The sequence below is a fragment of the Spermophilus citellus genome, assembly GCF_964194105.1.
Source record: "Spermophilus citellus genome assembly, chromosome: 13".
Taxonomy (NCBI): Eukaryota; Metazoa; Chordata; class Mammalia; order Rodentia; family Sciuridae; genus Spermophilus; species Spermophilus citellus.
Genome location: NC_138193.1, coordinates 25,468,924 through 25,495,440, shown reverse-complemented (window position 1 = coordinate 25,495,440; position 26,517 = coordinate 25,468,924). Strand labels below are relative to the sequence as shown.

At 62.3% G+C, this 26,517-nt stretch overlaps 1 protein-coding gene across 1 annotated transcript; it reads right to left on the bottom strand.

The window, feature by feature from the left end:
• Positions 1–4,931: 4,931 nt before the first annotated feature.
• Positions 4,932–26,167, bottom strand: ATOH8 (atonal bHLH transcription factor 8). Its single transcript, XM_081264801.1, has 3 exons — positions 24,834–26,167; positions 18,685–18,876; positions 4,932–5,827 (listed from the first exon to the last, which is right to left on the bottom strand). The coding sequence occupies exons 1-3, from the start codon at positions 25,602–25,604 to the stop codon at positions 5,822–5,824; spliced, it is 969 nt and encodes a 322-aa protein (XP_081120927.1). The 5' UTR covers positions 25,605–26,167; the 3' UTR covers positions 4,932–5,821.
• Between the last annotated feature and the right edge of the window lie 350 nt (positions 26,168–26,517).

Genomic DNA, 26,517 nt, shown 5'->3' with positions numbered 1-26,517 from the left:
GGCAGAGGCCGGGAGACCTCAGGGCTAGATAGCAGATGCCAGGGTCCTACCCTGGGGGACAGGCTGTGCCCTGAGGGAGAAGGGGCAACCGGAGCCCTCGGGAATGGAGGTGAGGCCAGGGCCTGGGGAGGGGGCTTCGGGCAGATGTGAGGGAGCACTCATCTGTGACTTCTCTGGGGATACTCTGTTGCTTTTGTTTTTTTAATGATTCTGGAATGTCCCTGCTTCTCAAATATTTCCCAGGCTCACAAGCCAGTCTTCAGGAGGAGAGTGAGACCCTCTCTGTGGGGACAAGGTGGCCTCGGGTTCAGTGGAGCAGTCTGCACGCAGTTTTACTCTGAACTCGGGTGCTCAGGCAGCACAAGGCAGTCTGGGGACTCAGGGGGACGCTGCCAGTCGGGGGCTTCGGGGTCACAGGGCCATTGCTTGTACTCCCAGCTGAAGCCTGATGGGGTCCCCTGCTCGAGTGACACTGGAGGCTCTGTCTGGGTGTTTCCTCGCCAGCCTGGGTTGGGCGTCCAGCCAGGGAGCACCTCTTAGCTTGCTGCCCCTACCCTGCCTGACCCCAGGAAGGAGCTCTAAGGAAGGTTCGGAGGGTGGGTAGGGAGGGCTTCATCAGAACAGCCCGTCAGGTCCTCCTGGGACCAGGACCTCTGAGCCTGCCAGAAGGGGGCCAGGGCCTCCAGCCAGCTGCTGCCCTCAGGCTTGGCTCCCGTCCAGGTCTGTCCTCAAAGGCAGGGACGGCAGCCCCAACAGATGGCACCAGCCCCGAGCTGTGGGTCTGCCGGGGTGGGGGGGGCATGCCTGGTGGGATTCGGAGGACGTCCTACCCTGCTGCCCCGCGGGTGGTCACACAGCCCTTGCCCTCTCAAGGCACTAGCCTCCGCCTTGAGTTTGAAGACACCGCAGCCCTCTGTGAGCTGGGCAACCCCAAATCCAAACATGCTGCCGGCTCCAGGAGCCAGTGGTCCCACTGCGTGTTCCAGGAACCCCCTTGGTGGTCCACGAGAGGTCTGTGGTAACATTAAGAATAAGCACTGGCCATTGGCAGGGTGAACAAGACAAGGCTTGTCCACTCAGAAAAACACGGGCTGTAAAAGGGATAAAATTGTGATGCCTGCCACACCAGGGTGGACCTTGTCCTTGTGCCCAACAGAGAAGGACAGACGCATCGCACAGTCTATGCACAGGTGTCTAGAAGAGGCACAATTAGGGGCAGAGGGCAGTGTGGCCTTGCTGGGGTGGAGGGAGAAGGGGACCACTATTGAGTGGGCACAGTTCTTGTTTCTGATGACCAGGGTTGGAGAGAAGATGATCACACGCCACGTGAATGTCCTGACTGCTCCTGAGACACAGATGGCTGAACTGGGGCTGGGCTGGGGCTCTGCGGTGAGTACTTGCCCAGCACGTGGGGGGCACTGGGATCCGTCCTCAGCACCACATAAAGACAAAGAAATAAACAAAGGTGTTGTGTCCATCTACAACGAAAAATATATATTTTTAAAACAAATGGCTCAACCGACATGATCTCATGTGTATTTATTTTACCATGATAGAAGTTTTTAAAAAAGACTATGCACCCCAATAAATTTGAGAGACACTGAGTCACAAAGTTAAGTGAGCGTCCTGTGGTGGGAATTTGGGGGGCCTTACAAAGGGGATGCTTTGCTCTGTGGGACCCCATGAGAGAGCATGGAACCCTGTGTTCTCAGCAGGCGTCCCCCTCAGTGCTCCTCCCCAGAGCTCTGGGGGGCCTCCTGGGCACCTGGACGAGGCATCGAAACTTCGTCCAACACTTGCCCTGATTCTAAATGTTAGAATAAAGGTCATAGCTATCCCAAAGTGTTCCTAAAAACTTGCTTTTTTGTTCTGTCTTCTCCAAAAATAGAAATTTCTCCATTTGGGGACTTGGCAATATTTTTAGTTCTTTATTTAAAAAAAGAAAAAGTGTGTGATAATGTGTGTATGTGTGTTAGAGAGAGAGAGAGAGAGAGTGTGTGTGCCTGTGTGTGTGTGTGTGTGTGTGTGTGTGTGTGAGCATACACATGTGTACAAGAGGACTTCTCCAGAAGCTTCTGGTCTCAAGGCTGGAGGTGAAGCTGGCCTGCTGCCTGCCCAGGGACTGTGGAGGTGCCAGGCAGGGGTCTGGTCTGCGAGTGTGGCCCGAGGCACACTCTGTCTGTTCCTCCTCCCCTCTGCTGCCCCTCTGCTGCTCTGGATCACTGCTGGTGCCACTTGTTGCCTGGGACACCCAACTCTTCCGGAGCCCCAGCAGCTTGCCCAGCTGGCCGTTCTGGCTGTTCCTCACCTGCCCACTGGCCACCACTGCTCACAGGCCTGGGTCCGGTGGTGACTAGGGAGGGTGTCAGAATGAAGGACAGGCTTTGAACACCAACTGGGGGCCAACTTGGGACTGGGTGCTGCCCAAAAGTGAGCTCAGGGACGGGAACATGCCACGAGCCCCAGGTTCCCTGCTCTGTGGGTGTGGACGCTTACCAAGTGTGTTAGCAGAACCCTCCACACACCTCTGTCCTGCAGGGTGCTTCGGCAGAGAGCTTCGGGTCCCCTCAAGCAGACAGGGCAGAGAGGGATGGTCACCAGCAGAGGGGCGGTGACACTCTGGGAGTCCAAGCCAGAGCTGTGGGAGGCCAGTCCCCAGTCCTGAGGGCTCTGGGTGGGTGCCCACCTGCTTCCCTCGGGAGTGGGGTAGACATGTTTTTGTTTATATGAGAAAAGGAAGGATGATCCTTAGGTTCTGGGCCTTGGTCACTGCTGTGGGGTCAGGCAGGGCTTCTCTGTCCTCCCCAGAGCCAGGGAGCTGGTTGGGCCGGAGGATGAGGCAGTGGGCTGGGGCAGGGGCCTCATAAACAACCTGCCCTGGCCTGGGGGACCAGGGACAGAGACAGGAGGCAGTCCCATAGCCGCCCATGCATGGGCCTTTGACCACGTCCCTATGGTGGGACCTCAGGAGCCATGAGACCAGCTCAAGGCCACGCTGAGGAGCGGCCTACAGCATGGGAGGGTCCAGCAGCAGGGGGCCTCTGGAAGAGCTACCGCAGGGGGCTGCAGGACGCAGCTGCAGGGGCAGGGCCTGAACCCACCCTGCACTCTGGATAACCAGGAGGCTCCTGAGCAGGGTGACTGTCCCCTGTAGAGATCAGTTCTCAAAGCCCAGCTGCGGAAAGCAGAGCGTCCCTCCCACACGTCTCCCTCCCACTTCTACAAGGCCACCTGCCAGGCTCCTCTCTCTCAGGGTTTGGATGAATAAAGCATTTGGTGATATTTGTGGAAGAAAGGAAACCCCCAAGTGAGTGAGCTCCGTAGTTTCCATCCTTTAATTCACCATCCAAGAGCAAAAACCCAAGCCGCTTCCCAAGGTCCGCTGGAGGGCTGGGGATGCAGCTCAGTGGTCTCGTCCAAGTTCCAGCCCCAGTCCCCAGACAAAACCAGACACGAGGTCCTTCTGAGAACTTGGAGATGAATGGACCCATCTTTTCCCTTAGGACTTCTTACTACATCCGGGATCAGACCCACGTCCATGGGTCTCTGAAAGTCAGTACTTACCCATCGGGGTTCCCTGGGGAGGCTGGCTCAGGGGAGGCAGTCTGTTGGTTCCCAGGGACCAGCAGGGGGACCCAGAGGAGGGTGAGACCTGTAGGGCACTGGGCAGGGCCCTCTGTGCCTCCCTGGGGCCAGGCTGCAGAAGGCACCAGGCTGTGGGCATGGGCGAGGACCTGGGGACAGTCCCCTGGGTCTGGCTCTGAGAGACCAGGCTGCATGTCACCTGGCTGCTGGCAATGGCCCTCTGTGGTCAGAAAGCTGCCTAGGAGGAGGGAGACCGGTGGAGCCTTTGTGCAGCCCCTGGCAGGTAAATGTGGCTGACCACTGCAGTCATCTGTCTGACCACTGCAGTCACCTGACTAGAGTCTGCCCAGGACCAGCTCAGCCCTGGGGCAAGAAGGGCCATGAGTGGCTACAGCTCCCTGCAGAGCTCTGTGGCCCCTGGGACTCACCCAGGAGCACCCCCCCGGCCTGGGGGAGGGCAAACAGTGAGAGTGGAGTCACCTGGGTAAGACTGGGACACAGGGGGTGTCAAGGTACGGGCACAGAGCACGCAGAGGCAGCCACCTGCTCCTGGACGCAGCCCTCTCTCTAGGACCTCCCAAGGCCCAAGGTGAGAAGCAGCCCAGGGCAGCCCAGCATTGGGGGCTGTGAAGCTGGCCTTCAGGGGCAGCTCACTCTCAAGGCACTCCTTCCTGGCCTTGGGGTTGGAGGCAGGAGGCTGGTGTGTACACAGGTGGGCTGCTCGTGGACACACCCACAGAGGCCCTGTGGGCTCCAGAGATGGCCCTCGACCCCATGGCCTGTGCCTGATGACCCAGAGCAGATGTGCACACACACACCACAGATGCTGAGGCCAAGTCCTCAGCCAACTGGAAATGCCCCTGGAGGCCCAGGGAGTAGCTGGACTTCAGTGAGGGTCAGCCAGCGTGGCTGCATGCCACTGCCCCTGGCCCCACCTCCCCTGGGCAGTCCTTTCCTATATCGCACCTCAGTTCCCTCCTTGCGGTGGGCTTTCACTGTCTGGTCTCAGGCCACCCAAGGAGGGTGGACTGGGCCTGGCAATAGGACCAGGAACGGTTTTCGAGTACAGGGTCCTAAGTGAGGCCATCCTGATCTGAGGACGGCGCTGTCACGGATTGGCTGGTCTCCTAGGCTCAGTCTCTAGCAAAGGACCCTCTGAAGGTTGCGAGGCAGAAGCGTGGGGCTCCTCACCCGGGTCAGGCCTCTTGCCCTCCTGACACACCTGGCCAGGGCCACGTGGGCCCTCTGCCCTCATGCTCCCCACCCTCGGGCCCTCCACCTTCAGATGAGGCCACCCTGTCCCCAGCTTCCCAGCCACAGAATCCGCTGGGCACAGCAGGAGTGTGCTTTACACGTCAGGCTTTTACTTCAATTTGAAGCAGATGGTTGAACACAAGTGAGCAGCTTTGGCCTGTGAGCTCAAGAGGGCACTGGCCCCGGCCTAGGTGCCCTCCCTACACAGCCATCGCCTGGTCCCGTCGTCCTCCCCCTCCCACCTGGCCTGCCACAGACCACCGGCCTCTGCAGGCCGCTACTCGTTGCATCAAGGAAGCCTGGGGAGATGGCAGGGCCGCCAGCATGCAGGTCCCTGGGCAGGTGGCCTTGGGCAAGTGCCTGGCTAGAGCATGCCACCTCTTCCCAGCCACTCCTCAGGGCCAGAGTCTGGGTGGCCAGGGTAGGGCAGCAAGGGAAGGGACCTTGGCCCCTTCCCTGCCTCCCTCCCAGGCCCAAGAAGGCTTCTCCTGAACTCGCCAGCCCAGGGCCCTGTGTGGATGGCACTGGCTCTGAGGGCCAAGTGCTCTCGAGGGTCACCCTGTCCCTCTGTTTCTCAGGCTTCCGGTGGAATTGCTGGCTCATCTTTGGCTTGAGACAGGTGGGCTCTGGCAACAGGAGGGACGAAGGCCACAGAGCCACGATGTGGCCTTTGGCTGCTGGGCTTCAGCCCCTTGTGCTCGGTGTCTCTGTTGAATCTTTGGCAATGAACTTTTGCAGCCACGAAGAGCCTCCAGACCTGAGCCGGAGGAAGACTGGGCCTCCCACAGGCAGAGGGCAAAGTGCACTGTGACCACCAGGCAGAGGGCAGGAGGGCGGGGCAGGCTGCCCAGCCTGGACAGCCCCGAGGGGCATGGGGGCCGACCCGGAGCATCCTGCAGAGGGATGAGGTTGGCTTGGTGTGTCCACCTTCTCCTTACCCTGGGAAGAGGCCACCACGGTGTCCCAGCTGATCTGCAGCCAGTCACTCCTGGAAAACACAACCAGTGGTCAGAAGCACCTCCCTGACCCCACGCCAGGTGCTCAGGCCTCCCGTGGCTGGGCCAGGGACTGCTCCACGGGGTAAATGGGGAGCCTCCAGCACCCACCTCGTGCTCTCCCCACTCTGGCCTGGCAGCCCTGAATGCAGCATGCTGGTCTGGGTGAAGGGAGCCAGAGCCCAGAGCCCCAGGGATCAGGCTGTGCTGACCAGGATCCCCAGGACACGCCTCCACGGTGCCTGAGTGGGGCCATGCCTGCTGCCCAGTGGGGCTCCCCTGCAGGCCCCACGGGAATGGCCAGGGGCTCCTCCCACACTGTTCATGCAGGAGCCCTCACAGGGGTCAGAAGACCCACCAAGGGTGGTCAGCTTGTGATCTCACACACTTCCTATCTCAGAACATGTCTCCCCCTCTGTCAGACGGCACAGCTGGGGCAGATCAATACCCCCCAGCTTTCTTCTGAGCAGGAGAAACGAGGTCTAGTCTGTGGAGCCCTAACCCGGGGACAGGCCCAGAGTCCATGGGCCCTCCAGGGAGGAGCCAGGGGCACCTGAGAGCCGGCAGCCCTGACCTCCGGCTCTCCTCTCTGCAGCTGGACTTAGCACTGTCAGGTGCCTCATCACCAAGAAGGGACAGGAGGAGGGGTCTGGGCTACAGGCCTCTGGAGAGGCCAGGGACAGCAGGAGGCTCTGTCAGGCTCCAAATCCACCTGGAACCCAGAAAGAACACCCTGTGTCCCTCAGGGCACAGCATGCCCGGGGAAAGCTGCAGGAGACGTCTTGCCACAGCCCTGAGCACAGGCCACGTGCCTGTGGGCAGAGCCTCTGCACAGCCATGTGGCTGCTTCTCAGGGCCCTCAGGTGGCACCGCAGGCTCTGGCGGAGGTGCCGGCCTGGCAGCACCAGGACTCGACCCTGATGGGCACTTGGGCTGCCCTGCTGCAAGAAGGCCACGAGCACAGGAGGAGCCGCTCACCACAGACCCTGGACAGCCTCGTGGAACTTGCAGGCCACAGCCAAGCCGGGGCCCAGGAGCCACGCGAGGCTGGGCAGGGCGAGAGCCAGGGGGTGGAGGGGCAGCGGGAGGGCAGCGGTGGCTGAGGCTCCTGGCTGGCCCCGCAGGACTCTGCTTTCTGATTCCCTGTCTGAGGGGGAGAATCAGGAAGCGGAAGGGAGACCCGTGGGGATGGCCCTGGTCTGTGCTCCACGGGAGATTCGCAGCTGGCTGCCTGGGCGGGCTCCCCTGCATGCGGTTCCAGCCGCCTGTGGTCTGGGGAGGAGTGGAAGGCTGGCCGGCTGGAGCCGGGCGCCAGCCGCAAGCCCTGGTGGCGCAGACCCACTGCAGCCAGGCTCCACCCGTGAGGGAAGGCGGCCAGCCTCGGCTGTCCGCCCAGGGCCCACCCTCTCTCTGGTGTCTGCGTTGGACCTGCCTGGCCAGCTCCTGCTTCCACCAGGAACCAGCACAATGTCCACCCAGGGAATCTGAGGTCAACTGAGGCATGACAGCAAGAGCACGCAAGGCCTCAACCCCAGGACCTTCTCTGCAATTAACAATTAACCTGCTGCATGACCTCGGGTAACCCACTCCCCTTCTCTGTGCATTAATGCCCTTCTTGCACAGCTGGAGGGGGTGGGAGGGCGAACTGCAGATCGCCAGCCAGGGGGCATCCCACGCATCTGGGCACTACGGACCTCGGCCCATCTTGGGCGGTCACCAGGCATAATATCATAGGGAAGGCTCTGGAAAGTCCTGCAGTGAGGACAGGCAGGAAAGTGCTCTTCAGGACACGGTCCTGCTGCTGAAGTCAACTGTCAGCCACCGCATGGCTGAGCATGGACCCCGGCCAGCCAAGCGATGGGTCTTCACCCGGGAAGCCTGGACCCGCCTGCGCACTGGAGCATTCTGCAAGCTGTGCGCTGTCCCTGTCCTGCTGATCCCTCACCACCATGGGCTCGCTCAGGTGGGGCATAGATGTGCTGCTCCCCTCCACCTGGTCTGTGCATCGCAGGCAATTCCATCATTTTGTGGGCATTTAAAAACTAGCTGTCCTGTCTCCCATGTGATGTGACCTGTCCCCTGTCCGCTCTACCCACCTCAATCTGGAGTCAGCCTGTGTATGCTGGAAAATACCCAGGGCCAGAAACCCTGAGTCGTCTTCTTTTTTTTAATTGGTCTGTTCCAAAGGAGCAGTCAGATCTCAAAGGAGGTCTTACAATTAAAACCCAATAGAAAAGCAGGGAGGGCGTGGGGACGGCTCGGGAGCACTGAAGGTCCTTCCACCTCCACCTCAGCACAGCCACAAGTGGGCCACAGAGAGGTTCAGGTTGGCGCTGAAAGCCGCTCGTGGTCCATGAGGCAGCTGCGGGGCCCTGGGCAGGCTGCTGGCCTCTCCAACCAAGCCTGGTTTCTCATGTTTAAAACAGGCCCGGCAGGAGTGCTCCCTGGTCAGCGGCAAATACATCTACGATGGTCAAGTCACACCCTGGTGTGACTCGATGTGGGGGCCTGGTGTGCCGTGAAGCAGAGAACTGGACCCTCCTCCACCAGTTGGCTTTCAACCAAGTCTTTTTAAAAACATAAATACAGCTTTAACCCAGGTGCGGTGGCCACACCTTTAATCCCAGCAGCTCAGGAGGCTGAGGCAGGAGGATTGAGAGTTCAAAGCCAGCCTCGGCAAATCAGCCAGACCCTGTCTCAAAATAAAAATATAAAAAGGGCCAGGGACGTGGCTCAGTGATTAAGCACCTCTGGGTTCAATCCTGAGTACCAAATAAATAAAACACACAGTTTTAAAAAGGACGCAGGTGGTACCCAGGAACCCACGAGTGGGTAAGCAAGATGTGGCACGGTCACCCCAGGAAAGTGCGAGACTCATCTCAGCGTGAGTGAGCTGTGAACAGCTTGCAGAGCAGAGGCAGCCCCGTCCCCATGGAGGGTCCCCACCCGGGACGTGCCCAGCAGTGAAACTCCTCACTTACTGAGGCCAAGGCATGTAGCCAAAGCTCAGGGTCAGGTGACAGAGGAGCAACCCAGCTGGAGGTCCAAATGCCACTCAGATGGGGCTGGGGCTGAGGGTCAGTAGCTGCAACCTCCTGTGCTGAGGTGCGGCCACTGAGCACCCACACTTCCCACGCTGTCCCCGAGCCTGACTGGAGGCCCTGCCCACAGGCATGTGGTGAGGTCCCTGCTGTCCCCAGCCAGGACGGTGAGGGCCTGCTCCAGCCCAACCCCCAGCTCCTGCTGGAGAGCACTGTCCTGGTCCCTCCCATGGCCCCCCCTGCTGAGGTACTGTGCTGTGACCAGCGGTCCTCCCGCCTGCCCCCCCCATACCCCCAAGGTCCTCCCAGGGCCCAGGGACAGAGTGAGTGGGTAGTGCTCAGAGCTGCCACTTCTTGAGGACGCCACGCTCACTTGCTGGCTCACGCTGACCTACAGGGTCCCTTGGCAGGCCGCAGAGGCAGGCCCAGCCCTCTGCTGGCCATACGGGCAGCCAGGGGATGAGGGCAAGTCTGATATCTGCTATGTAGGTCACCAGAGGGGAAGGCACGTCCCCCCCCCCTGCAGCCCCCTCCAGGGCTGGCTAGCAGCTGTTCCTGGAACCTCCTCTACCCGGAAGGCTGCACCTGAGGCCACCGGACCCTGACAGGACAGCCCAGAGGCTCCGGCCAGGCCTTCAAGAGAGGAGACAAGGGGTGGCCGTGCCCAGCCCTGTGACTCTGGAGACCTCAACACTTCTCCTGCCCCTGGTAACTAGCATGCCCAGGAGGTGTGGCCCGAGAAAACGACAGGCGTGGGCACTCTGCAGTCTGTGTGCAGAGGCCAGACCTGGCCACCTGATCCTGTGACCTTGACACAGGCAATGAGAGAAGGCTGGTGAGGACTGAGCGGCTGGCAGGGGGGAAAGACCACCACCTGTTGTATCAGGGCCACCCTCGGGGGTGAGCTTCTGGCTGCTTTACCTGCTGTCCTGGGCTGTTTCTTTCAAATTCAAGGGCAGCATCCCTTCTTCAGGGAAGACCAGGAATATCTGTGCAGGACTCATGCCCTGGAGAAAGGAAATGCTCCTCCAGCAAGGCCCCACCCTGATTCTGGATGTCCCTGGAGGATGAAGGCCCCAGTACTTTGGCAGCCACTGTGCAGTCACAAGGCAAAGCAGGAGAGGCCTGAAGCCTCAGAGCTCAGGGTGAAGCCTCTCCCTTCAGGTTTCTGAACTATGAGGTGTGTGGGCCCCCAGTAGACTCAGCTGGTGCTCAGGGTTTGTTATTTGAAACAGGTTTTTCTTGCTAATTCAAAGGAACAAGGGACAAGCAGGGGGCCTGGGGACTTTTTGGCTGGGTGACGCCCCTAACAATCCCCTACAGCCTTGCCTTCAGCGCAGGGACTGGGAGCTGCAGTGGGAGGACAGGGGTCACTGGTGCACTGAGCCACCAGCAGGCAGTACCGTGGAACAGGCCACGTGAGAATCCCAGGACAATGTCAGAACGCACAGTGAGCTCCGGGAGAGAGGGTGTCATAGTACACACATGCCACCCCACACGTCCCTCCTACTGGGGCCCACCGGACCCTGTGCCCACCACAGGTCCCCCCACTGGACATCTGTGCTGACCTCAAGTCCCCCTGCTGGACCCTGCACACCCCTGTGCCGACCCCAAGTCCCCCTTGCTGGATCCCTGTGCCAACCCCAAGTCCCCCCACTGGACCCTGTGCCAACCCCAAGTCCTCCTGCTGGATGCCTGTGCTGACCCCAGTCCTCCCTAGTGGACCCACACACCCCTGTTCTGACTCCAAGTCCCCCTGTTGTACCCCATACACCCCTATGATGACCTCAAGTCCCCTCTGCTGGACCCCTGTGGTGACCCCAAGTCCCCCAGCTGGACCTCACACACCCGTGTTCTGACCCCAAGTCCCCCCTGCTGGACCCACACACCCCTGTGCTGACCCCAAGGTTCCTGGCTGGAGCCCCGTGCTGCCCCCTGGCCCCCGCTAGGCCCGTACACCGCCGTGCTGAGGCCCACTGGCCCTGTGTGGCCAGGGAGGGTGCCACAGGGTCAGGGAGGGCTTCCAGGAGGAGCCGCACCTCCCAGGAGGAGCAGGAATTCACAGACAGATGGGGCAACGAGCACAGAGGCCCAAAATAGCCCCTCTGGGCAAGGACCTCGGAGTGGCCGGAGGGTAAACTGGGACACAGGAGTGGCCAGCTGGGGCAGGTCGCTCAGGGGACTGTCAGGTGTCCCAAGAAGTCTGGCCCCATCACGGGCTATGGAGAGCCCTGGGGTCCCTAAGCAAGCGTGTGGGGCAGGAGCCTCTCAGCAGAACTTCGGGTGGGGGTCAGGGGGGGTCAGTGGCCTGTGTCCTGGGAAGAGTGGGAGGGCCCTTGCAGGGGGATGCACAGCTACTTGGCCTCTAGGGTGCTCCCCAGTGGGCTGGGGCAGGCTATAGGAGAGGCCAGCTGGAAGACTGGGCAGTAGGGCCTCCCACCACCAGGCAGGGGCTCCAGGCTCCAGGGGAGGCAGCCCTGTCTTTTCACCACGCTGTATCCCTGAAAACCTCAGGACTGGAATGAGACTTTGTGTCACCAGGCCAGCACTATGCTGTCCCAGGGTCTGGAGGCCATGGCCACTCCTCTCCCAGGTCCTCTTCCCTGAGGCCCGTAGAGACCAGCTTCTCAGGGAGCACATGTAGACAGCCCAGTGAGCTCACAGTCCACACTTTGAGCCACTGGTCCCTGGGCAGCCCCAGGAGCTGGCTGGACAACCCTCAAGGAGTGAACAGGGCCCCTGAGGTTAGGACCCTGGGGCCAGGCACCTGCCCCGGGCACTGCTGAGAGCCACTGCAGACTAAGCCCAGAGGCTACTTGGGCCCGTGGCGGCAAGACCCTCAGCCTGAGGTTGTGCTAAACATAAACATTTGGACATACAGGGCTGCTGGACCCCCAGGTGGACCTGGGAGCAGAGAGCAGGCAGGAGTGGGCATGGGCCTGAGCACCGGGCGCTTCCTGCACTCCTGGGGTAGGGGAAGTGGATGGTGGGGAGCGGCCAGGGGCGGAGAGGGGCAGGGGCTGAGGAGGAGGGGAGCTGGCCATGCTCCGCCTGTGCCCACCCACCTCCAGCACCAGGAGCCTCCCCCTGCACTGGACCTGGACCCCCAGGCCAGCTCCCAGCTGCCAGCCCTGCCCAGGACCCTGGAGCCAGGACAGACAGCCCATGGCTGCCCGGGAGGTGCCCAGACTCCAGGCCAGGTTCCCAGGAGTGCTGGCGACAGTGGCAGAGCCGGGTCTTAAAAAAGGCTCCGTGTCATGCCGCAATCAGCCGTGGCCTCTGTGTCTGTGCAGGCAGCCACTCTCTGGGGGCCGGTGGGGGCCGCACCTCCCCACCCCAGCCCCCCTGTGTGTGGGTGGTCAGGGTGCTGGGTGGACACATCCGCCACCATGCTGCTTTCCAGGACCTCCGCCCCGATGGGCAGCCCCACCGTGGCCATCAGCAGGCACATTCTGACCTGCCCGTCCCCTCCAGCCCAGCTCTGAGGACACCCAGCTCTTCCACCAGCTCTGGGGAAAAGGAGGGGGAGCCAGGCAGCAAGCAGCAGAACGACAAGGTGGCCCTGCCACCAGGGAGGAGGGAGTCACACCTGGCGTGAGAGAGGAAGAAGAGGGTTGGAGCAGAAATCAGAGCCAGCGCAGGGGAGCGGGCGCCCGGAGGCCGCCGCCCGCGGCTCCCCAGCAGCCTCGGCTCACAAAGGACCTTTTGCACGGTTTTCCCTGCTGCTCCAAACCAGCTGCTCGCGCTGCTGGACGCTGAGTGACGACGGCTCTGAACGGCTTTCTGGGAACAGATGGCCGGGGAGAGCTGGGGAATGTGCCAGCGCAGGCCGGGCGGGCTGCCAAGGCCGCGGTGACGGAGGGCCTGGGCTTCCAGCTCGCGTGCTTTCCCCTGCCCTCTGCCCTCCGTGGCGCCAGCAGGCCTTCCCAGCCAGCGCTGGAACATCTGGAGTCTGGGCTGCGGGGGGGCGGGGGACCCGCTGTTCCCAGCTCCCCGCCCGGCAGCCGCCTCGCAGCCCCGCTAATCAAAACCACAGGCCCAGCCGAGCCAGGCCCCAGCTGCAGCCCAGGCCGCCCGCCCGGTAACCGACCCGGTGTCAGGCCTCGCTGGCGGCCCAGCCCTGGGGGGTGCCGATCGGGGATGCCTCGCCCACCCCTCCGCCGCCTGGGGCTGCCGGCTCCGGCGCCTAGCCACCGAGTCTCCGTGCCGCCTGGGCTGCTTACATAAGGGTGGGCATGTACTGGGACCTCCAGGGCACAGGCCCAGGAGCAGAGGAGCTGGATCTTGGAGCCCAGGAGACCTGAGGCCTCCTGGAACCCAGGCCCTTGCAGTCAGGGCCTCGAGAACACCGCACATTAGCCCCCCTTACAGGGCAGCGCAGGTTAGCGCTGCAGTGCTAGAGAAGACGCAGCCTCCACTCAGAACCTCAGTCCTCATTGCCTCCTGGCTGGTCAGCACCTGTCCCCCTCCAGGCCTACCCTCCTGGGCTCTGCCTGAATTTCCAGAAATTCACTGAGCCTTGCCAGCCCTTCCTTGTGTGGACCTCCTTCAATCCTCTCATAGTGTGGCAAGGAAGGTGTATGTGTGCACTCCCACTTCACAGATGAGAGCCCGGTCAGAGAGGTCACTAACAGGCCCAAGATCACACAGCAAGAAGTGCCAGTGCTGAGACTTTAGTGCAGCTGTCTGGACCCATGGCTCTGAGGTTCCTTTGTCTCCTGATTCTGCAGAGGGCCTCCTGGTGTAGGCTCATGTCCCTTGAGTGCTCCGGAGATCTGAAGAACCCCAGGGCTCTCTGGAACCAGCCCCCACCCTATAGGCAGTCCGCTCCAGCATACCGGGCCCAGTGCTACCGAGCCTGTGGCCTCCAGAGGGGAACCTGGCTCACAGAGGTGCCCGCGCTCTGGGCTCCTAAGAGTGGTACAGGGGCAGCAGAGGGGCCTCCCATGCCCAATGGGCTTCCATTCCCATCCAGCCCTGGGGAGACAGTGGGGACCTGACTGCAGCAGGGGCAGCACCCCAGCCTCCACCCCGGGGCGGCCCCGGAGAGGGCCCTGCTCACCTGAGCTCTTGGCTGATACCCCGCCCAGGCTGAGCAGGCCCTGCTGAGCCTCCAGGCTTTATGACCAGAGGGCATGGGACGGGGTCTCCCACCCTCCTTGCAGCACAGCCTTGTAGGCATCACGAGCAAGTGGGGTTCAGCTCAATCCTTCCCCACAGGACTTGGGAAGGAGACCCTCCCACCCACCGCGTCCACGTGGGAGGCAGGCCCGCACCTGCTGGCTGGGTGACCCGGGCACATTCCCAGACTCCCGGCTTCCGTCCACCATCTCCACTGGGAGGCTGGAGGGGTCAGTGAGGCACACGGGGAGCCTGGCTGGTCCTGGATATCAGGTGTCACTGCACCCACAGGGCAGTGGACCCCATCCATATGTACACCCGTGGTGCCAGAAGTGACAGGGGCCTGTCCCTAAGGCAGAAAGAGGGGCTGAACCCCAGCAAGAGGCAGCGCAGGAAGGCCACTCACCACAAGGGCCAGAGACAGCACCAGGAGCATTCCTTACCCCACAGAAGCAGAGGCCACGCTGGCCGGTGGTGGTTCTGCCTCCCACCCTCAGGGCCAGGGACAGTTCAGAAAGGACAGGCCTTCAGGCACCCCCAACTCTGACCCTTGGCTCCATGACCAATGTGCCCTGATGCAGCACCTGGCCTATCCCCAGACGTTCTCCAAACACTAAGGCCACCTCTCCAGTCACCAAGGAGAGCAGCAGGGAGCAGAGGGGAGACTTAGTGTGACCAAGCTGACCCGCTGGCCACCAGCTGCAGATGCCATGGGCTGAGTACACACCTCCGGCCCCGCGGACCCCAGGCTGGTAGGCACCCGAGTCCCTCACTGTTCAGCCCTGGCACAACCTTCGCCTCATGGCTCGTCCTGCCCCTACCCTGCCCAGGCTCATGGGCAACTCCAGGGCAGGGACGTGGTGACAGTTCGTGGCCAGGGCTCAACGCGCGCATGCCAGGAGGCCAGCAGCAACGCTGTGGTTCTGTAGTAGCCTCAGCGCGTGGACAGGGTTTCCTGGGCAGCAGGATGCCGGTCCCCTTCCATCCCAAGTCTGGGCAGCCCAGATGTGGGGAGCAAGTCTCGCCTGCCGCCCTCATCCTCAGACGCCCCAGGAGTGGCTGCGGGGACCTGCCCGGGGCCTGTGCAAGCTGCATGTCTCTGGGCACCCCTGCTCTCCAGGCCACCTCTCCTCCCGCCATCTCTGCTGGGCAGCCTCTGACCACAGGGGCCTCCAACAGGGCTCTGACCCAAGTCGGAGTCCTGGGAGGCCCAGAGGGAGAGCCCCCCCCTCCCCGCTGGCTGGGGGGGGGGAAGACACGCCCCGTCCCCACGCTCGTGGGTGTGGATTTGCAGCTACGAGGTCATCAGGGTGGCGAGCGATGGTGTCAGTGGCCTTCTGAGGGAAGCAGGGCCATGTGGCAGGCTTGGGATCTTGCCTTGGTGACCCTGGCCAGGTTAGGCGGTGGCCTGAGGCCTCACAGCTGCAAGCACTGCCTCCTGAACACCTGGCTGCAGAGCCTGAGCTCAGTAAACATCAGTTCTCTATAAACCACCCAGCCCACGGCATTCCGTCACAGCCTCAGAAAGCGGATTGAGACAGGCTGTCGCCCTCCTCGCTCACTCTCACGAGCTTGGTGCCAACACTGATGCACTGTGGGCCCCCGGCTCATGGCACGGCTCTGGCGGGAAGGGACAGGGATAAGCCAGCCCGTGGGAGTCTCCAGGGAAATATAGGAGATGCCCTTGCAGCTCCAGGAGGCCATGAGGACAGCCTCGAAGAGAAGCTGGAGCTCAGTGTCAACAGCCGGCAGGACCAGGACTCTGTCCCAAGGCCTGCCCAAGGCCAGGGTGACGGGAGACCCCAGGCTGATCCAGACCAGAGAGGCAGAGCAGGCCCCTGGAGGAAGGGTCTCATCTGGCTCCCCAGCCCCTGCAGGCCCAGCAGGGCGCTAGAGACCTCCTCTTCCTCAGGCCACCTGGGCCACCCCGTCACCTTTCCCGACAGCCTTGACCACCTGCGTGAGGAGCAGCAACTCTCCAGTTGGCTTTCCCTTTCTCTCACCCCGGCCACTCCTGGTTCCCAGACACACCAGGCCCGAGTGTCCACAGCCACTGGGTGGCACATAGCACGTGGCAAACTCCCGTCCCCACTGTGGTACAGGAGGGTCCTCTTGGCTGCCACGGGAGAGAGGGAGGTGCCTGGGGAGCTGGAAGACCCACACATCTTGCCCTCTGGGGGTGGACACCAGCTGAGAGAATGCCGGGCAGGAGGAGGGTGCCAGGCCTCCCTGCGGCATGGCCTGGTGGCACCTCATCCTGCCTCCAGGTGCTCCGCCCCTCATCCCACCTCTACACAGCTTCCCACAGAAGCCGCCCCTCACATGAGGGGGAAAGACCCCTTGGCTCCCCACACAGGGCAGAGTGTGGCCAGAGGAGAGAAATGAAGCCACTCACACCCAGGACACAGACGATGGACTCCTGTAAGGAAACAGCAGCCCCGTGTGGGGAGGCCAGGGCCACCGGGACAGAACACCCTCCACAGCTCCAGGCCCCTCGCTCCGAGTCCTCCACCCAGAGCAGACCTCTGCCCAGAGAGGCTCTCCAGTGATCCTGGGGCTTCAGAGTGGTACACATGTCCCCAAAACACAGGGAGAAGGGGACAGCAAACCAGCCCAGGGACACAGAGGGAAGCAGAGAGGGTGACAACTGGCAGTTGGGTCTTCAGTACCCAGAAGGTGGTCATGGGCCTGAAATGGTGGCTGAGAGCCCAAAGGCTCCAGGGGCCACCAGGGTCCTGCTGGGAAGGAATCCGATTCTGGACACAGAAACGGCCACCCTGGGAGGGCTTTGGGGTCAGATCTCAACTGTGAGAGGATGGGATCTGGGAAGGCGCCCGTTACAGCCAGTAGCCCCGAGGGAGGCCAGGTCAGCAGGGGGCCCTGGGGTCTTTCACAGAGATGTGTCACTGTGGACGCAATCTCAGCCTGGGACCTCAAAGGCCAGGGCCAAGACAGTCGCACCCCTCCCCACAGTCAGCCGGCACCTCTTCAGAGCCGGGAGACCCACCAGGAGGCAGGAGGACCTCAGGCCTGGTGCAGCTCCAGCCCCCAAGCCAGGGTTGGGGAGGCGAGGAGATAGAGGGGAAGAGATCCCGCTGGGACCCAAGGGCAGCAGGGCTAAGGCCGGAGGGTGGAGGGAGCAAGTGCACTGGCCCCCTCCTGCCAGACACCCCACACGCGAGAAGGCCGGCCTCATCTGCAAGGTGGCTGCAGGCGAGCATTCCCAACATCCCCGTGGAGAACAGGGGAGAACAGGGACGCTGGCAGGGCCAGGAAACAAATCCAACTGCTAGGACCAGAGCCAGGACTTCCAGGTGCACTGAACCGTCACCCGCCACCTCAATCTCCCAGTGGGCAGCACAGGGGTCTCTGAGGGTCTTAGAGCTGAGGCAATTCCAGGGGCAACCATGCCCAGCTCTGCTGGGCATTTTCCCTCATCTCTGGGCATCCAGCCTCCACCTGCCCAGGACCCCATGGCTCCAGGTGAGGGGCCAGGGGAGAGAGGGCCCGCTGTGCTGCCTGTGCTGCCCATCCACAGCTCTGGGACGTCTGAATGCCAGGGCCGCGCACCCAGAGCTCACAGCACCCACAATGCCTGCTTCCCCAGGGGAGAGGCTCTGGGCTTCCTCCCTCACACACTCGGGGGCTCCTTTCTAATCAGCCCATGTGAAATCAACTCAGGATGCAGCCTACAATCACCTGGGGGACAGCTGGGGGCCTGGGAGTCCGTGAAGACTTCCTGCTGGGCCCAGAAGCCTCTGGAAACATGGGAGATCCAGAGGGGCCTGCCTGCAGGGCCTGGGGGAAGCGCAGGCCAGCAGAAGGGCATCTCCTCGCAGACACACTGGGTCCACTCTCTGACCTCCACCAGCACAGGAGACAGGACCCAGATGGTGGAGGGTCCAGGCCATTTGGGAAACCAGAGCTGTGCCAGCAGCTCACCTCCTGCAGATCTCCCAACACGTCAAGCCCCACACAGGCACTCCCTCTGCCCCAGTCCTGTTCCGTACTGCATCTGCCTGGTGGCCTCCAAGTTGTCCCCACGACCCCAGCTCAAATGCCACTTCCACTGGGATGTCCTCTGGAGCTCCCTTGGGAATGGCCCCTCTCTCCCTGGTCTTCCTGGGCCCCCAGGACAGGCCACACTGTGCTGCCCTCACCCACATGCAGCAGGTCTACCAGCTGTCCTGTGAGCTGCATGGGAACCAGGACCCCACACTGGTCTCCTGGTACCCTCCTAGCTTGGTCAACACAGTAAACCTCCCCAGAACGCGTGGATGAGTATCGCTGGCCCTCATGCACAGCCTCAAAGCACCCACAGGCCAGTCCCACTCCCGAGGTCAGCAGAGGGTCCCTGGGCTGTGACCTGCTCGGGGGATCTCCTCCCAGTACAACTGGCATCTATCAGGGCTGCCGGAAACTCAGGACACATGTCACAGGGGCTCCAGGACAAACAGTCTTCCTCAAGTGAGGAACGAGAACTTAGGCCCAGACACCCCAGGTGATAGTCCAAGGCCACCCGGCATCTCCATCACCAGAGGATGGTCCCACCCACAGTCTCAGGTGGGGGATCCCTAGAGCCGGCGTGATCATCTGCCCCATGGGAACCCTGGGCATATGTGGGGCCCCAGAGTTCTTGCCCCTGGGCCCACCCTCCCCGAGGGCTGTGCCCCGCGGCTGGCGCCTACCTTGCGCTTCTTGGCACGTCCCTCGGCCTGCAGGGTGCGGGTGCAGCGCTGCACACACTCGGAGAAGCTGAGGTTGCTGTGGTCGGCGCTGTAGTCGAGGTCTGCCAGGCGGGCCAAGGACAGGATGTAGTTACAGGCGATCCTCAGGATGGCCAGCTTGGACAGCTTCTGCCCATAGGAGTAGCACGGCACCTGGGGGCAGGGGAGGAATGAGGAGGGCCGCAGGACGGCGCCCCCCACCCCTTGGCCTGGCAGCACAGCAGGGTGGCCGTGGAAGGGGCGGCTGAGCCTCCACCCAACTCCACAGCTGTGCTAAGCACCTGGGCTCCTCTGCTGAGGAGCCCTGGGGTGTGTCCACGTCCCATGCTGCAGGGGGACACTGAGGCTCAGCTCACGCCTCATCAGTCTGAACAGAAGCATGGTGGTGACCCCGAGGCATGGCACCACCTGACTGAGGAGCTGGGGATGGCAGCGCAAGAACAGAGGGCAGCGCTGCGGGGGGCCCCACAGCAAGACCCTCTGGTCCACACTCTCAGTAGTGCCAAGGACAAAAGTCCCTCTGCCAGGCCCCAAGGATTAAGCTTGAACACAACAGTGGCCTCACTGTGATCCACCTCAACCCCGCTCTGTCCAGCAGCGTTCCTGGACCTCGTCACGTCCACCATACACCAAAAGGGGCCCCTGCCCTCCACGGTGTGCTGACAGCATCAGCTGTCCTCGGCTCCGGGGCTCTAGTGCTCGCTGCCCTGTGACCTGGGGAACCCCATGTCTGCAGAGCTCAAGGTCTTGGATGAGGGAGTGGGGGACACATGAGTGGCCCTTCCACCTTCACCAGGTGGCTCCAGGAAGTTTGGAACCAGGTTCAAAAGTCTTTTGTCACCGATGATGCCACCACACATGCATCTCTGTCACTAGGGTCAACTCTTGGCTCTTCCTCGGCCAAGTGGCATGCTCTGGGCAAGGGGCATGATCTCTTGGAGCTTCGGCTCTGCATCACACCGTGAGCAGGTCTGCCCTTGCAGGGCATGAAAGATTCAGTTCTCAGCGAGGCCTGGCAGCGGTCAGCAGAATCACCACAGCCGGAGCTGCAGAGGTCCCCAAGGCAGCGGCGCCAAGAGGGCGCACAGCAACAGCCCTGAGCCTGGACATGACACTTGCCCAGCCCGATCCCTGGGGAACCTGCGACTAGGAAGCCAGGGAGGGGAGCAAGGAGACAGAGAGAAGCCAACTCTCCTGCGTCCCCCTCCCAGTCCTGGACGCAGCTCCAAACCCATCCAAGAAAAGCTGGCAGAACAATGTGCTTTGCTTGTCCCCGGCCCGAGTCCAGAAAATCCGACTTTATCAGCTTGAACAAACAAACAACACCACAGTCCTGGGCAGGGAAGGGGTCCCCAGGGCCAGCCCGGCACCTCTGCCTGCTCCTTACCCGGGAGGTGGTGTCTGCATGTGTGTGGTGTCGGAGCGGGGCAGGAGTGTCCAAGGACCAGGCGTGGCCCTGTTGTCACCCAGAGGCCACTCTGGGAGCTGCTGCTACAAAGCCTGCTCTGTGCCCTGGGACCCAGAGCAGCTGGGCTCTACCCAGAGTCACTGCTGGACCACAGAGCAACAGGTGAGGTCAAGGTCAATGCAGGCAGGGCCCATGCCGGTTCTGGGCCACTTGTGCCCCAGATTTGTCACTCTGTCACCTTGCCCTGTCAAGCTCCAGGTCTAACCAGGAGAAAACAAGGATTGAGTCCTGGTGGACCTGGCGGCTATTCGAAGGTAGAGTGACCATTTAAAACCTGCCCGGGGGCTGGGGCTGCAGGTCAGAGGTGAGCGCTCGCCTAGCACATGTGAGGCACCGGGTTCCATCCTCAGCACCACATAAAAATGAATTTGAGAAAAGGTATCATGTCCATCTACAGAAAAAAAAAATGCCCCCAGATGAAGACGGAAGTCCCATCCGCACACAGGACACAGATGACATGTGGGGCCCAGGTCATCAGATGAGGCTGGCAGGGTCCTGAAGCTTGTCTGACCTGCACCCAGAGCAGGGACCTGCCCAGGGCGGCAACATTCCCAGAGTGCTATGCCCCCGGACACTAGGCGACCTAGGACACCACCAGTGCCTAGTGTCCCCGCACACTCAGTCCCTGGGGTGAAGTGCCCTACTCAGAACCCTCAAGGTCCCTGTCTGTGAAAGTCCTTTAGCATGTCCGTCGTCAACCTCCCCCACGGCCACGAGGCCACATAACAGCCACTAACCCAGGGCATCTGGTTGAGGGCCACAGATGGGGCCAGACCGCCCTGGGGCCAGATGCTGGTCACTCGTGTCTGCTCTGTAAGTTTCCCCCCGGACAGAGGACAGGCAGCCATTGACAGGCAATAATAATCCATGGAGAGAGGCTCGGCCAGCAACCCCCTGGCAAACAGACACGGACGGGGGGACCCCGTCTCTCACCCACCTGTGGAGCCCCTGTCCCCCACTGCCTGAAGGGGTGTCCCCCTTCCCCCTGTGGGACTGAGAAGTGAGGGAGGTGCTAAGCGGGGGTGACTCTCCTCAGGCCCCCCTGTGGTCCCACCCTGAGTCCACTTGGTGAGAACCCCTAGAGACTCCAGGAGCACAGGGGAGGTCGCCTGGGCCCTGGCTTGGCTCCTCCTTAGTGACAGAGGCACCTCCTGAGGGTCCTGGCTGTCAGCCTTTGCTGTCATTCCTCTGTGAAGGAGAATGGACATCCACACGCAGGCCAGGTTCTCAGGAGTGGGCATAGATGGGAGCCTGAGGTCTGGCCAGGAGGCTCAGGCCCTGGCCCTCCCGCCCCTGCCCAGTAAGGCTAGCCTTTCCTCCACTGTCCCACTTGGCTGGAGCACTGCACCAGCCCAGCTGTGCACACATGGCCTTCACAGGAGCATGGACTGGCCACACGTGCCTGCCACCTGCCACCCTGGCCACCCCCTCCTACAGTCTACCTGCAGCCCCCGCACAGGTGCTCTTCCTGTTGGATGGGAAGCGAATCCTGTCCGGCCCCCTTGGGCTGAGGGTGGACAGCACCCAGGCCTCGGGCAGACGGAGGAGCAGAGTGGCAAGAGCAGGATGCTAGAGCAGCTCAGGGGCCGAGGTAGATCCCCCTGTAGGCCAGCAGCATGGGCTCTGCAGGCCGCCCTGTGTGGTGCCATGGGGGCCCCACATTGGATTGTGAAAAGTGGCATGTCAAGGTGGGGCCAGGCCACTGCAGAGGCCAAAGGCTCACAGAAGCTTACTGGCCTCGAGTCGCCAGGTGAGAGAGGGCACAGGGTGGGGTACGGGACAGTGGGGCAAGTGACTTAAGTGACTCGCACAGTAAGGTGCTCACCGGGGCAGTGGGGCGAGCATCTCAGGATGGGTGGTCTCCACTGCTGTCAGCAAGGTGATTGAGGGACTCTTGCTGCAGGATGACACCAGCCCTGCCAGCCCAGAGCTTGCAAACATGGAGGAATGCGCTCTCCCTGCCCCTCTGTCCCTCCTGACTTCACCTGCTCTTTGCAGAAAAGCTGTGGTTGAGGTAAATCTTTGCACCATTTCAGCAAATGAGGCTCAGAGAGGGAAAGCAACTTTCCCTCAGCGCAGAGAGCGGCGGAGGCCAGCTCCAAGCCCACCTGGACTCCCAGACCAGTGCTCTTTCCACTGTTCCAGGAAACCATGCAGGGAAAGGAGCCCCAGCCCGAGCCCAGGGGGACCCTCGTCAACCAGTGCCCCAGTTCCAGCAGAGCTACCTTCAGCCTTCCCAGCTTCCCCGGGTCCATTTCCGACACTGGGGCCTGGGCCTACATCCAAGGACCCTGCCCACTGGACGGGCAGGGTGGTGAGTGCCCGTTATAGGTAGGAGACTGAGGCCACTTGAGGAAGGAGCTCCTCTGAGGCCCAGGGCCCTCCTCATCAGGCCAGTGCTAGCATGGTAGGGACATGCCCTCCTCAGACCATGGGCAGGTATCCACTGCTGATAAGCAGCCTTGCTAGGGAAGGGACAGAATGGTGGCAGCAAACAGCAAACGGCTGGAGCAGGCGCTGCCGACGCTGTTGGCATGTGCTTTGGACTGGTGATGAATTGTGCACAGGGTGTGCCTGACTACAATGTGTGCACACACTTGCTCAGTGAGAGGCCAGGCTCACACTGTCAGTCAGCCGAGGCACGGTCCGCCCATGCCATGATGCCACAGCACTGAGAGCTGGCCTCGGGGGCATTCCAGAGACCACTGCTGTCTCCTCTGACCCACCAGGTGGCCTTGGACAAGTCTCCTCCCTTCTCCTGGCCTCAGCTTTCTTTTACATAAAGTGGGTTGATCCGAGCCTGACAGGAATGGTGAGATCAAACAAGATGGTAGCCATGGATAATGGCCCACGCCTGGGATCCCAGCAACTCAGGAGGCTGAGGCAGGAGAATCACAAGTTCAAGGCCAGCCTCAGCACCTTAGTGAGACCCTGACTCAAAAATAAAAAATATAAAGGACTGGGTAGGTAGCTCAGTGGTGGAGCACCCCTGGGTTTAATCCCCAGTACAAAAAAAAAATCAAATAAGATGGAATTCACTGTTGAAAGACGTGAAAGCACAGGTCGGATGAGGTGCAGCAGGCACCTGAGAGCATCTGTCCTCTCCTGGAAAGCGGAAGGCGGTGGGGGGCGGAAGGGCCTCGGGGCACCCACTCACTTTCCCCCAGGGATGAGATTTTGGACACACAGCGTCTGGCTCAGGGGGGGTGTCCTAGCCGCAAGGGGGGCAGCCCCACCCTCCCAGGGGGATGGACCACAGGCCACCCCAAGCTGCTATTCTACCCAGGCACTCAGGCACGGAGCCCAGGACTGGGCTGACAGCTCCACTGGCCACTGCCCAGGGTCCCAGCTGGTGTGCTACAGGCACTGGCCCCGCCTGGTCTGTGACAGCCACCTGACTCCCACCCAACTCACTGACCAAACATCTCCTGTGAACTCAAACAAGACTCTCTGGTTCAGAAACCACAGAGCCTCCTTTCTCTGGGAAGGTTCAGTGTCCTTCCCATGGACCAATGCAGGCACCACTGCCCCACCCTACCCACAGGAGGAAGAGGAGAGTGTGACCCCAAAAGATGTTTCTGAAATGTTTTGTGGTTGGCTGAAGTCCAGAGACGTTGAATAACTTTCCCAGAATCAAACAGCACATCAGATTCAGAGCAAGAAAAAAACCTCACCCATCAAGTCCACCACGTCCACCCCAGCACTTCCCAGGACCATGGTGGTATGGGGGAGACTTAACCCCCCTTTTCTACATCCCTCTTCTCTCTAAGAAAGTGAGAAGCCTGGAGGCCCAGGGCAGTATCTGCTTGGTCCAAAGTGGAAATGTGAGATTGCAAACCGTCCTCCTCTGTGGGCAATGCTGGGTTAAGATCTCCTCGCCTCTTAAGAATGCTGTCCACTGAGGACGGCCCCCATGCCCTAGACTCACCCCCAGCTAGCTCCCAAGATGCCCGGAGAGAACCTGCAGCCAGCCAGTGCCTTCGGGGGAAGCCCAGCTCCTCCAGGAGATGCAGGGCAGCCGTGGGAGGAAACTCCTGGAAGGTTCCCCCCAGCAGTGCCTGAACATGCCCCTGGGGAGGGTCCTAGGGGTGCCAGGCAAAGGTGCCAGGCCCGGATGCAAGCCTTGGGCACAGGGCATTTCTGCTGAGAGCTGGGGATTGAAGCAGGGCTAGCAAGTTCCTCAGCAACCCAGGACCATACCCCACACTGCTCTGGGCCTCGTGGCCACCAACCAAGGACCAAGATCCCAACCACCCAGCTTCCCAGAGGGAAAGGGTCCTCCTCCCCTGCCCAGCAGAGAAAGATTCCGGTATTCCCCAACTCTGTTCCCCAGAGCCGGGTGATTCCGGGAGACACATATTCCCTCATGTAAGTGATCACACTGTGTGGGCTGAAGTCAGCCCCAGAGATAGGGTCTCCAGGGAGCCAGGACCTGCAGGGCCAGAGATCTCCAACCTCCACTTTGTGAACTAAGATCCGCACAAACGCTGATTGCCCAAGCCTGTCTGGGATCCGGAACAGCTGTCGTTCAAACACACCCCTCCCTGCCAGCAACACTCGGCCCCCCACCGGCCCACTCCCGCAAGGGTCCCAAGGGTCCCCAGGGTCCCCGGCGCCCTGCGGCGTGAGGAAGAGCGGGTACCTGCTTCCTGAGCGCTTCGAAGGCTGCGCTGATGGTGTGCACCCGCGTCCGCTCCCGGGCGTTCGCCAGGAGCCTCCGGGTCTGCTGCAGGGCTTTGATCTCCGAGGAGGCGGCGGTCGCTTCGCCTGGCCGTTTCCTAGGCGACGCAGAAGAATCTGGGTGGTTATTGTAAATTACGTGTGAAATTGACGAGTAGGAACTTTCCCCCGGGCGCGTGGGGGGCGCAGGACGCACCGAGGAGTCCGCGGGCGCCGAGGGCACTGGGGACTCTGGGGGTGCAGACAGTGCCGGGCGCGCAGGAGGTGCGCAGAGCAAGATGCGGGGACGCAGGCCGGGCTCCCGAAAAGGCTGTGCCTCGGGACCCCCAGGTGCCTGGCCCTGGGGCGCTGGAGGCGGCGGCGGCGTGGGGAGTCCCGGCCCCACTGCGCCCAGAGCGAAGCCGCGTTTCCGCGCGTCAGAGACCTCCGGCGCTCGGGGGCCCCCGCGGTCCCCGCCAGTATCCGCGCCCCCACCTGGGGGAACAGCCGGCGCCACTGGGGCTGGCACCGGGGCCGGAACCGGGACGGGCTGCAGCCTCTGGGTCCTGTCCCGAAGCCCGAGGGTGGCGGCGGCGCGAGGCTCGGGAGCTTCCAAGTCCAATCGGAAAGTTTTACAGCCATTCGCGCGCCGCGCCGGCTCCTTGCCTTTCCGCTTCAGCTTCTTGAGGCCGTTCAGCTCCTTCACGCACACGGTCTTCCACGGCCCGTCCTCGAGGACCGGGATGTGCTTCATGGTGCGGACAGCGCGCGAGACAGGGACGTGGGGTGCCCGGGACGCGCGCCCGCTGCGCTCGCCTGCACGCCGCGCGGCTCTGCCCGGCGCCGCTCCGCGCGGCGGAGTCGGTCGCGCTCCCCTCCCCCTCCCCCGCCCCCGCCCCCTCGCGGGGCAGCTGCGCCGCCGACTCCGCGGGGCCGCCGCGCCGTGCGCTCCCGAGCGCTCGGGGTGTCCTCCCGAGCCGCTGCCGCCTGGCCGGCCTTCTGCGGAACGCCCGCTGCGCTCCGTCTGTGTTTGTTTAGCCTCGGTTTATACAGAAGCCAGTTCGCTAGATCAGTGAGCGCCGCCCGGAGAGGAGGCAGCTCCCGCCGCCGCCCCAGCCCGCCGCGGGGCCGCGAGCGCCTCTAAAGAAACAGGAAGCATTTTTCAAAACAGCTGGGCTGCCGGCCGCCTCCTTTGTCCGCGCGCTCTCGGCCTCCCCCACCCCAGCCCTCCTGCCAGACCTGCCTCCCCCGGCGCGCCCTCCCTGCCCCCGCCCCGGGCGGGCGCTCCCCTCGTCCCGGTGGCTCCCGCACAACTACCCGGAGCACGTGGTCCTTCCCCAGGCCACCGCAGGGCTTCGCCACCCTGCGGCGCTGGCCTCGCGGTGACCGAGACGCAGCACCGCCCCACCCCACGCAGCATCCACCTCCCGCTGAACTCCAAGGGCGTCACTCTGGAGGGAGGGAGGGAAAGGGCTCTGGCGTTGCCAACGACCCCTCACCCCACAGCGACCCCTCCGCCCTCCCAGGGGAGCCAGCAGGGCAGAGGCCGAGGCATTGGGAAACCGAGGCCCAGAACGGCGCAGGAATCAGGGAGAGGGGGGGAAGCTTGGCTCTGGCCCCCTAGGGTTGGAGAGAATCTGAAGAGCTCTCACCCCGTCCCTGCTGCA